This window comes from Wyeomyia smithii, chromosome 2, assembly GCF_029784165.1.
Source record: "Wyeomyia smithii strain HCP4-BCI-WySm-NY-G18 chromosome 2, ASM2978416v1, whole genome shotgun sequence".
Taxonomy (NCBI): Eukaryota; Metazoa; Arthropoda; class Insecta; order Diptera; family Culicidae; genus Wyeomyia; species Wyeomyia smithii.
The window spans coordinates 154,891,013-154,903,499 of NC_073695.1; the positions used below are offsets into that span (position 1 = coordinate 154,891,013).

At 38.5% G+C, this 12,487-nt stretch overlaps 1 protein-coding gene across 2 annotated transcripts in view; it reads right to left on the bottom strand.

The window, feature by feature from the left end:
* LOC129722982 (uncharacterized) overlaps positions 1 to 12,487 on the bottom strand; it is a 197,522-nt gene that overhangs the window by 110,196 nt on the left and 74,839 nt on the right. For both annotated transcript variants that reach the window (XM_055676887.1, XM_055676886.1), the window contains exon 2: positions 7,266 to 7,410. In XM_055676887.1, coding sequence (XP_055532862.1) covers positions 7,266 to 7,410 — 145 coding nt within the window. The remainder of the gene's footprint in view (positions 1 to 7,265; positions 7,411 to 12,487) is intronic.

Sequence of the window (12,487 nt, forward strand, 5' to 3'; positions counted from 1 at the left end):
ACAGTGGGTTATTTGTAGTTTTGAATATATGGCCAACTAAGGTTACCGATTTTTACACGCATTTGTGCGCTCTTTATTGCACAAAGGCCGGCGCGTACACTACCTTTTCGTTCCTATGCCCAACGAACAGACACCACAATGGTGCTAAATCTAGAAACGGACGGAAATAGGAAATTTTGAAGTCCAATGTTATCAGTATCTTCTAGAAAGTTGTCTCGTTTACTATTGTCTTCTATATGCTTCAATGCAACCTGCTTCAATTTTCACCATATAGAGGGCGCCACACCTAACTTTTGAACGTGACTTGCTAGACGAATAGTTCTTTCTGCAAAGTTGTGCAGAATTTTATTACAAAACTCTTTGCTGAATACCTCGAACCTCTAAATATTGAGGTTTGTTTTAAATTATTTCCACCCCGATATCTTTTTAATCGGCACCAAAACTGTCCACTTGGAAAAAAGGTCGAGTAGTACAAGCAGGTGCGTATTTCCAGCTTTCGAACGGGGTAATGATTGAATAAAATCAATTGCAATAGTGAGACTAGGATGGCCCATCGTAGGATGTTGTGATGTGTATGAGGGTTTACACTCTCCACAAATCACGCATCTGTCGATGTATTGTCGGACAGCGCTAGCCATCTTCGGCCAAAAATATCTCGTACGCACTTTGTCTAAAAGTTTCTCGTACCCAATGTAAAATGCTTCGTCGTGCTCTCTTCGAATCACATCACTCCGTGATGTCTCCGGAACACACAGCTTCCACTTAAAGCGAAAGTCTAAAACTTCGGTTTTAGATGGTACAAATTTATACAGCTTGCCCCCTTCTACTTTATAATCCAGGAACTCATTTGGACTGGCAAGAACTTTTTTATATAAATCTGAGTACCATACGTCATCTTTCGATTCCAATACTTATATCTCTATTGAGCGGGACAGCGCATCGGGGATGACATTATCTTTCCCGCGACGGTGTCTTATCTCAAAATCATAACCCTGTAGTTCTATGCTCCCTGCTCCTCTAGATGACGTACGCCACTTCCCTTTCATTATATGCGTGAGAGCGGAAGCGTCCGTCACGACCATGAAATATGTCCCTTCAATGAATGGGCGAAATTTATCAATGGCTGACAGAACAGCTAGCTTTTCTTTCTCAGAAGCTGCGTATGCCTGCTGAGCTGGAGAGAGCTTTTGAGAGAAGTAGGCAACAACTTTCTCTCCTGTATCGCGCTGCTGCGTTAAAATTGCTGCGATTGCGCTATCGCTTGCATCAATCTGAATTTGGAAGGGCAGATCAAAGTTTGGATTGGCAAGCACGGGTGCGGCAATCAAGCTTTCTTTAAGCTGCAGAAATGATTGCTCAGCTGTTGGTGTCCAATTTAGTGTCTTGGGTTTCTTTCGCAGAAGATCGGTGAGAGGAGCGGACATTGTACTGAAATTGGGGATAAAGCGGCGGTAATAATTCGACTTACCCAAAAAGCGACGAAGAGCACAGGGCGCTCAAAATTTACAATCGCTCCCACTCTCTCGGGATTCGTTCGCAGTCCCTCAGGCGAAAGAATATATCCTAGATATGTGAGCTCGCTCACGTAAAACTTAGATTTATCAATATTTATCGATAAGTTTGCTGCCTTTAGTCGTCCGGTTACTTCCGAGAGAGTTTGAAGGTGAGCTTCGAATGTGTCACTCACGACGACGATGTCGTCGAGATACACGAATACGTTCGGTTCCAATTCACCATACCCCAGTACTTGGTCCATTAGTCGAGCCAAAGTGGCTGGACTGTTGACCAACCCGAAAGGTAGTCTGGTGAACTGAAACAATCCTCTTCCCAGCACTGAAAATGCCATATACTTGCGCGAATCTTGGTGGAGCAAAATTTGCAAAAATGCCTTGTTAAGTCAATGGTTGACGAATATCGACTCGCACCCAGGCTGCTTAGTATAAGGTCCTGGTGTGGGAGGGGATATGCATCCCTTTTCGTCCGCTCGTTCAGCCGTCTGGCATCCAAGCACAAACGAACCTCAACTGTCGGTTTAATAACAGGCACTGTGCTCAGAGACCAGTCACTTCTACTTGCCTCAACAACTTTCTGCTTTATCATTTTATCCAACTCAATGTTAATTTTCTTTTGCATTTCAGGATATTTGGGGTAAGGGTTGATTCTGATAGGTGGTAAGTTCTTGCTGCTGTCTTGAAGCTCTATTTTGTGAGTAATGAGAGAAGTAACTCCGAGCGCTTCTCCGTCTATTGCCACTTTAAATTGCTTTTTTACTTTTTCGAGCTGACGAATTTGATCGCCAGTTAGTAGAACTTCGTTCTTCGTTCCGATCATCGCTCATCTACTTACAGTTTTTCTGCGTCCAATGTTTCTACTGTTATTTCAGTTCGCGACGCCTGCACTGCTGGCTCGATTCAAAACGCAGTCCAGAAGTCATCGTACTCCAATATCAATTGTCGTTTTAAAGTGGGTGCATCAGAGCAGGTATAATTTTGTTTTCTTCGTTGAAAGTTATAGGTAAATGCACATAGCCTTTTACCTCAACCGGTGTGCCTGAGGCAGTCTTAATAGACACATCAGTCGGAAACACTTTTAATTTTATTGAATTTATTAAGTTCTTACAAACAATACCTAGAACTGTTTTTTTGCGCTTCACTATCTAATAATCCTAGCATCTCTCTCCCCATTACAAACAATCTAGCGAACGGTCGATTATCTCCATCGAGTCGCACTAAAATTTCTTCTACCTCGTTATCTGAGTGGTATTCATTCTCAGAGTAGGGTTCGAATCCATACATCAGCAACTGATCATATGTTGTCGATTTTTTATTGGGAGGATTTGGGGATGGTAATTCAGCTTGCCTCCTCATGCTGAATTCTGCGTGTTTTTGAAGTAGAATACTTCTCTCAGGAAGTTCGACTACATAGGGATGTGAAATGAAAATCTAAAACCGAAAAAAGTGAAAAATATGTCCAATTTCAAATGCTAATAAATCGGTTAGTATTTGATGGATTTCCTTTGTTCTTGCAGCAATAGATTGGAAAATCTTCTAAGATTCTTCTCAAAAGAAGATAATTCTAATTTTATAATTCACACTATTGTACTATTGGAAACAGTCAAGCCTTGTCAAAACGAAAAAATCGACCTCTGATTGGTCGTTATATAATTGCTTCCCAAGCACGGTCGACAGAATCATATACCTTGCAATTGAAAACATGCTATTTGGCTTATATAAGAGCCTGTTTCAGCCTAAGCCGCTCATAATAGTTCTAGACAGCGACAACAGCAGTCGTCCTTCCTTAGCAGCAGCACTAGCCCGTCTAATTTGCTGAATGTGAAATAGCTTCCACAGTGCATGTTGTCCGTGTATCTCAATTCCCCCACTGTTAGAGCAGCTCAGAGGTTGCGATCAGCAGTGGGTTGCGCCTGTGGCTGCCTTCAAATCAAACAAATCACTTGCCCTGTGGTTTGTCACCACGTCTCAGGCCTCTGCCAGGCTAAACACCAACGCGAGCGATCGGGCGAAATTTTTGCCGTACATCAGCCGGAACTTCCTCTAAAGCGGCATCCATAAATTACGTAACGCTCGTAGGGGGGAGGGGGAGTATACTTGGGCGTTACGATTTGTTACACAGGGGAGGGGGGAGGTGAGTTCAGCGTTACGTAACGAAAAAATCTCTGGAGAGACTTTAAAAAACGAGCATTTATATCAAGGAAATCCTTCTGCAGCGTAACGTAATTTTTATGGGGGGGAAGGTGTTGGCGTTACGTTTCGTTACACATGGGGTGGTGGGGGTCCAAAAATTGGGTTTTTTGCGTTACGTAATTTATGGATGTTGCCTAATGGAAAAGTTGGATCATTTTGTTCAGAAGAATTTTACTGTCGGTAATATTACAGAGATGCGATTGCATTATATCCGATATGGAATTGAACAATTGTTCTTTTAAGGACAAATAAAACACTTAATTTGAAGAGTTAATAACTTTGGGTACCAGTAGCAGTATGGTAACAGCCTCAGCGGTAGGTGCAGCCGGTACTTCCATTAGGCCGACGTTATAAGGAAGTAAATCTTCCATTCCGGCACGGCGAAACAGTTCGGGTGTGCTTAGACGCGCGTCATTTTTCATTGTTGATATTATTCCCCATATGAAACGACGCGCTTTCGTACGATAGCGGCGGTATTAGCGGTGGATGCATTTGCCAAAACTTACTCCAGTAAAGCCGTGTCTAATTTTCAATTGTGTAATTTTCTATTGTGTTGGCCGTGCGCATTAGGCCTCTGCCAGGCTAAACGCGGAAAGCGGCGCGAACCGATTCACCCGGCCGTACGTTAATATACAGCCGTAAGTAGAGCTGTACATTAACCTACGGCCGGGTGAATAGAAAAGAATTCCTAACTACGATGCCGTTCCTGAATGCGAAACCACTATTTTCCTGCTATCGGAGCATCCTTGCCGGTTGAGGGTTTCGGCCTTCCTCCGGTGAAGCTCTGCCTTATTTCGGCAACTACACAAGCATTCTGGATTTTGGCAATCAAAACTTCTGCTGGCTGTCTGATTTTCGGTGTGAAAACAGCCTTTAACTTTGTTATCAGAGTGCCTGATTACGATTTGGTAATATTGTTTGAATTAAATGTTAAAAAAAATTTACAATTTTCCTCTTTCTCCCATTCAATGAAACAGGTAATACGATGCCTTCGTCATACGCAAGTTCACCACTCCCGCTATCGGTGTAACACAAAGATGCAATCAGCGTCATATCCGATTTTTTTTTCAACAACAAACTGTCCTTTTTAGGACAACCAAACAAATGAATTGAAGATTTAAAATTTTCTCGTTCTGAGCTTTAATCAAAAGTTAATTATCTTAATTTGAATTCACATGTACATATACTCTGACTGTTGAAACTTGTTTGCGCCGCAAAGGGTTTGTACTTTTCCTGTTCAGTGAGGTCGTATTTATATGTGCAAACTGAAATTGAGTAGTACTTCAACTTCATTTGCACAGAATTTTCAATACTGCCAATGAGCGGTCAACATTTATTTACTAGAAAAAATGACTGACACGCAAGCAGCCGGGTTAACTCTCTTGTAAAAGTATTCTACTTCAACTTGCGGTCGTGGCTTTGCACACAACCCTCCTGTGATTTTTTTGACAGACTGGACACAAATGCGTCAGAACGTCCGAAAACCCACAGAGTCTACAGAATTTTCGTTTGCTTCCAGGACACTCCACGTAATGATGACCAGTTTTCTTGCAATTATATAAGGTACCGATCGGAGGCCTTTTATATTGCTCAGCTAAAGTTTTCAATGTGCTCTTGGTCTTGGATTTCATATCGAACGTCCTCTAAAGCTAAGGATATATCATCTTCTAAAGGTTTCGGTGCGGGTGTATTGGATTCGGGTTTTCCCGCAACAAAATGTTTCTGAAAAATTTCATTGGCTCGTTTGCCAATGTTTACCACCTCTAACTGATATTTATTTGCTCTGGGAGATTTCATCAGCAGAAAAATACGTACTCTATGGTGAATCACTCGTGTTTTCAATTTTAACCGTTGCCGGATATCACATTTTGGATTATCCAGTAGATCGGCAATAATCGTCAATGTCGTACTAATCATTGAAATTTTTTCAACTAATTTCATTCGGCTTGGGGCAAAAGAAAAAACCTCAGTCTCTCTTTCAATTCGCATCTTATCTTTTAACTTTCTTCTTTTAACGCTTTCGTGTTCCTTTGAAACAAATGGAACACTTCGAACCGCTAATTCATGCTCAACCTTGTTAATTGAGAGATGAGACACTTCCAAGTTTCTGTACAGCTGTTGTAAATCCATTGTGTTATATTCTATAATTACTGAGACACACTTCAACCGAATCAACTATTTTTCTAATTGTGTATGGTAGGTATTAAATAATGGAAAAAACCGAAATGAATTCACTTTGTTTGAAACAACGAAATTTTTTGAACATATTGATCTAATCAAGACCCATTAATTGATATAAAATTATTATTTTAAAAATCGCTATTCCCGCTATTCGATGAAATTACTACACTTTTTGTTCGCTTTTGCATGCGTACGCGCACTAGTAAGCTTGTGTAATGTAAATCGATTTTGGATTGGGGGAAATGATTTCATGTTACCCTTTTGGTACTACTCCTAGTTTCCCTAAGACTTTCCTAACCTCTTATACACTCCAGATCCTGTCAACTATCCAAAACCTTGATCAGCTTATGTATTCAGTTGGGCGCCATTTAATACTTGGTCGGTAGAGGACCTACCAAGACAGAACCTCGAACGCTGGGCAACACCATCGGCGATCTAGTGAGGGTGGGCAATACTAGCCTTTTTTGAAACACGAATAGCACGGCCGTGAGCAGCTTTCTCGCTCTCAGGGTCGGCTCTGACATCGGATCTCGAATGCTAGCACAAATGGAAGAGAACTCATCTCTTGGCTCATCCCAGTAGCTTCCCCAAATACTCCCTTTTTATCCACTATATTTTTTTTACGTGGTGCATTTCTTGTTTTATGGCAGCCCACGGGGGGGGGGGGGGGGAGGTCATTTCAGTCAGCAGCATCAGGGTTGCGCATCGCGTAATTATTTTAACTGTTCTACTGGAGTGTATGGTTAACTAACTAATTCCTACTCTTAGCTTAAGTTAAATATTTACCGCAAAATTTTCACAACAAACAAAATGAGCAAAGTGCCTCAATGGTAACAGATGAATAAAGGAGCAGCTCCCCTACATTTCTAAAAAAGTTTAAGGGACGGCCGAGAGTAAAAATACTTACTGATCGAGTTGGTTCTGTCTGCGGATTTGTTAACCATTATAACTGAAGATCCCCTAAAATGTAGCGTTTAGCCCCTCGTTACCATTCCATACAACCATAAGACTGCATACCTTGTAGTATTTGAACCCATTCGTCGCGTTTTTCCCGAGAAAATTGGGTCAACCTATCTATAGGGTAGTATTCAAGCCATAATGTTGAACAATAAAGCTAATCGTTATCATCTTATACGGACTGAAGTGGTTTCATGCACTAAGTGCATGTCTTATCTTAAGTCTTATTACAGGTTCTGGTAGGGAAGTACTCTACCAGAATCTGTAATAACTTGGCAGTTAAACAAACGTTAGCTCCAATGTTCGCTTATCACATTTTTATCACCTTTAGAAATTCTTATGTGCACGTTAAATGTGATTTTATATAGTTTATATTCTATTATGTGTAAATAATAAGAGAATTCTGATTGAATGAATACTCACCATCAGTGCACTCGTTCGATTGATCAGGACAGCTTCACGCTTTCCGGATGCCATGAATAAAGGCTTTGAAAGCTTCATGAAATCCTGTGCCAGTAGATGCATTACGTACAGAGATCCCAGACCAATGATTGCAAGCACTAATAACCTTTGTTTAAAATACAAGAAGAGAAATTTAAACTACGAGATTTAAATTTCACGTTTTCTAACATTGAAAGATTTAATTCGATACATATCTTAGGCATTTATGGTACTGTAAAAGCGGTTTACATTGATTTTGCTGGTAACACTAATAGCGCGCTACAACCTGTTAATGGGGTGAAATTGATCAGTGGGGTGAAATTGATCACCTGAAAATCCGTGATGAAAAATACTAATCAAAAGATATTGCTCTTACAACACTAGGCAATGTTATCGTGTCCTTAAACGCAACTTTTGCATGATTCACATACCTGTCAAAGTTAACCCTTGCATGCCCAGTGCAATTTGTCATATTTTCAAAAAATTCTTCTAACTCAGTTAAAACTCAATCAAATTTGATCAAACAAGTTTCTAAATAACAAAAAAAAAGTATTGAATTTACTTAAAGTAATCTTAGTTAAGGGTTAACTACGTTAAATTTGGAGAAGTGAGTAAAGTTTGATAAAAGCTCAAAAAATGTAATTTTCAACAATGATCATTCCATACCATCAAAGAAATACTGATGAATTCGCAGGAAGCCACAAAGATTTTAATTTCAGAGCTAGTTTTTGAGCTTTTGCAACAAACCGAATTGAAATCGGTCTAACGACGATCAAATAAGAGCAAATTTAGCAACAAGCAGCTCGTGAACCAAAATAAACAAATTTTAACCTGAAGTATCGTTATTTTCGTTTCTAAACTAGCTGCAAATGATATTTTTCAGCACAGAAATCATTTATCTTTGGCATATCGAAATTTATCTTTGGCATATCGAAAAAAAGCACATTGCCAAAATAATGTATGGATTTCAATGGTGATCAATTTCAACCCAATTTACCTCATAGTAGGGTAAGGAATGGCTTAAGCACTAGCGCCTTTTCAGTCGCAGAAAACAGGCCTCAAGCTCCTGCTTTTTATCAATATCGACAATTTCAATGATGGAAACGAAAACTTTGATTGTCTAGCTGTCTTACGAATATAAAAAATACCGTTAATCGCAAAGAAATCTGTGAACAAACAGCATTTGAAACAAATCGACCTATATTGCAGCTATTCAGGAGCCACCCCGGGTGCTGCAAAAAAAAACGCCTGCAAAACAGATGGAAACTGCTTAAAATAAGTTCGGGGTGATTGGAATAGTGTCCCTCGAATGGTAACTTTAATTGATTACACTGTGCTACAAATGAAAAAAAAATGCAAGAACTTCTGAAGTGACCTAGTGTAGGTTGTAGATCTTGTTGAGTGTAACATTCGCTCATACTAGAAATTTTCCAAACACCCCCAAAATCTGAAGTTATGGTCAAAATACGTTTTTTTGGACCTCAGCGCATATAACATTTTTTAACTGAGTCATTTGTCAACCGATCAACCGCAGTTTTAGGAAGAGGACAAATAGAGCTTTCAAAATATATACAGGTTTGTTCTAATATCATTAAAACATGTTAAGTAATTTGAGTTTATATCTAATTTTATAGACTTTTTCACGCAATTTTTCAAATTAATTTTAAATTTGCCGTCTTTTTTGTGAGAAACAAACCACAAATACACTATAATTTCAAAAGTATATTCAATTCTGAATCAATTGAAAGCAGTTTCGTGGAAATCGGTTGATATTTGGCTAAGTTATATATTTTATAAAGAAAACCAAAATTTTTGGCTTCTATCGCACATTTATTTCACGGTGCTACAAATGATGAAAAAATGCAAGAACTTTTGATGTGACTTAGTGTGGGTTGTAGCTTTAGTCAAATGTTACTTGCGCATTTACTTCGTCACATATAGGTAAACTCTTTAGACATATTTATATGTTTCAAGAGCTCTATTTTTCGCCTTTTCAAAACAGCCAAAATATAAAAAAAATGGTTGAAAAATAACTGAATTAAACATAGAAATGTGAGCTAAGGTAAAAAACAGGGTTTTGAACATAACTTATAATTTTCGGGGTATTTGAAAAACTTCAAGTAAACGCGCAAGTAACATTTGACTAAAGCTACAACCCACACTAAGTCACATCAAAAGTTCTTGCATTTTTTCATCATTTGTAGCTCCATGAAATAATTGCGCGATAGAATCTAAAAATTCTGGTTTTCTTAAAAATTATACTTTCAATTGATTCGGAATTGAATAAACTTATAAAATTATAGTACATGTGTGGTATGCTTTTCACAAAAATAGACGGAAAATCGACAATTAAATTGAAAAATTGCGTGAAAAAGTCTAAAAAATTAGATTTAAGCTCAAATAACTCAACATGTTTTTTTGGTATTAGAACAAACCTGTGTATATTTTGAAAGCTCTATTTGTCCTCTTTCTAAAACTGCTGTAAGATTGAAAATCGGTTGATAAATTTTTTTTTCTCGCATGTTTTCCGTCGGTCTAGTTCCGCCACTGTTGTGGCCAATCACCGACGCCCAGGGAGGCGACTCCACACCCAGGACCCTAACTCACGACCCGTTTATTAACGGACCGGCGCCAACGGCTTTACTTCCTCATGCGATGGAAGGCGTGATCCCAGAGATTTTTCGCCTCAGAAAATCTCCCGGTGTCGGCTAGGATTGAATCTAGACCAGTTGGGTTGGTTGTGAGTGGATCACGCCACCTCACAACCATCGACACCTATGTCGGCGGTGGGATTCGAACCCAGGTGTCGAGCGTGGTTGGCGGAGACGTTACCAACCACACTAGGCCCCCGCTCGGTTGATAAATGACTGAGTTAAAAAATATCATATGCGCTGAAGTCCAAAAAATCGTATTTTGACCATAACTTCAGGTTTGAGGGTGTTTGGAAAATTTCTAGTATGAGCGAATGTTACACTCAACAAGACCTACAACCTACACTAGGTCACTTCAGAAGTTCTAAATCGCTGTAGCACAGTGTTATTGTTAAAGTTGCTACACATTTCGAGAATTTCGTCTAAATACACAGGCGGTTCCTAAAGCTGCTTAGAATATGTTCCCTACCCTACCTTATAGAATTATCGAATTTATTTCATGAAGTAGACGATAGAAATTTCACCAATAGCCATAGAGGTTTACTGAAGCACATACCAGTACTTGTTTTAAAATTTTACTATTTCGGGAAAAATGTACAATGTACATGGTTAATTGGAAATTGTTATAAAGGGGTAATATCCACCAAAAAAAAATTTTTCCCCATATTTTTATTAACCCAAATCATGCTATAACTATCCAATAATCAAAGTCTACATCGCCCAAGTGCAGATCTAAACTCAAAGTTCGTTTAAATCAATTTTTACCGAACAACTTTTATACTCCAAAATCACATTTTTCGTTTAATTTGGCGATTCTCGTTTTTCCTTTTATTTCGAGGCTTTGTAAACTAGCAGAAGTTACCTATGATCGTTATCGTGTTTCAAATTTGAAGTATAGAGTTTAGTCGATCAGCCATTCTCGTTGTGTACATTCTTTGTATGAGTCTTTCTACACTTTTTAACTGTGAGTTATATTCAAAAGTACTCAAATATGAGTGACAAGTTTGAATTTTGCGTGGGATCGGGCGCTAACTGTGTCAAAGTCGCTGACCATCGCATGTCTGATATCGCGAAAGAGGCTAGGCGCAGCCATACATCAGACGACAAAAAGGAAGGAGAGGAAAATAAAACCCAAGAAGGACAACTTTACGGCGCAGGGCTAGCTGACTGAAGGTAAAAAATTATTAGGGGCTTTATTATTGCGATTGTTGAGATTAATAGCATTTTGAAACTTTAAATGCGTTTTTCTCAAAACCATGTTTTCAAAATCGGCGAGCAGTGGAACTGAAAAAGTTTACATCCGATTGACTTGAAATTTTAACTGTAGCTTCTTCATTAGATTATCTAGTGAAATACACACGATTTGAGCGATTGATTACCAACAACTAAAGTTATAAACAATCAAAGTCAATTTTTTTTTGTCGAAACAGAACTTTTTTTTTAAACTGTTGCCATTTTGCGAAGAAAAATTCTAAAAATATAATCATGTGTACTTCACTAGCGACATTTATGTAGATAATGAAAAAATTTTTGTTTTGGTTATAGGTGGAGTTGGGCACGACTTCTAATGCTCGCCGCGGAACAACTTGAAAAAAGCGGTTCACGGAAATCGCTGCACAGCCGGCATTTTGTAACAAAAATAGCAATAAAAATATTTTTTCTATTCCGCAAGAGTAGATCAATCCAATGATATATTATTTATATACCTTACATCTCAAATGTCCTGTAAAAAAGTTCATGAAAAAAGCCTTGTTTTTTGAGCATTTGGTAGATATTACCCCTTAAAATTGATCTGATTCGTTTTACAACTGGAAAAAATTATTGAGACAAGTGACGTTTCATTCCGAGTTGAGCTCTCGTCGTGTGCAATTTCTATCTCGATCTCGATAGTGCCGACCAGTAATCTGACTTCAAGGCCACCGTGCATTGTAACGCATGTGCACGCATGTGCCTGTCAAAATGGTCATCTGGAATTTAAAAAAAAAACCTATACAAAATGTTCACCTGCTCAAAAAAAACCCCTGTGCGAAATTTCAGCTCAATCGGTTTTAAAATGGGGTGACGCAAAGCGATTGAAGTTTGGCTTTTTTGAAAACCGAAAAATCACCCTAGGGGGGGTTACGAGAAATTTCGGTTTTCGAAATTTTTTTTTGATGCCAAATGATTTAAAAACGCATGAAACGTCGAGAATTGGTGTCATCTGAAAAAATTTTTTTTTTGCAAAAATTTACTCTCTGGGACTTAGTCGTTTTTTCAATTGTGGAAGGTGGAGTTAAAAATGTTTAGAATTTATCTTTTTAAATTAATCACTAGTCTCTCGAAATAGCTTGTATAATGATATACACTATTACTAGCATCGAATACATTATGTTTCATTAGGGTGGTTCATTTATTCGACATAGGGTGGTTCATAATAATGTGAAAAATGTGTATAAAATAAAAAAAAGTACTTCGGTTCGTTTGATTGGTGTGACGTCTTCAACAAAGTTGTAGATAATAATTCTGTCTTTCCAAGAAAAATAACATCTAAAAAATTATTTATTCAAAAAAAGT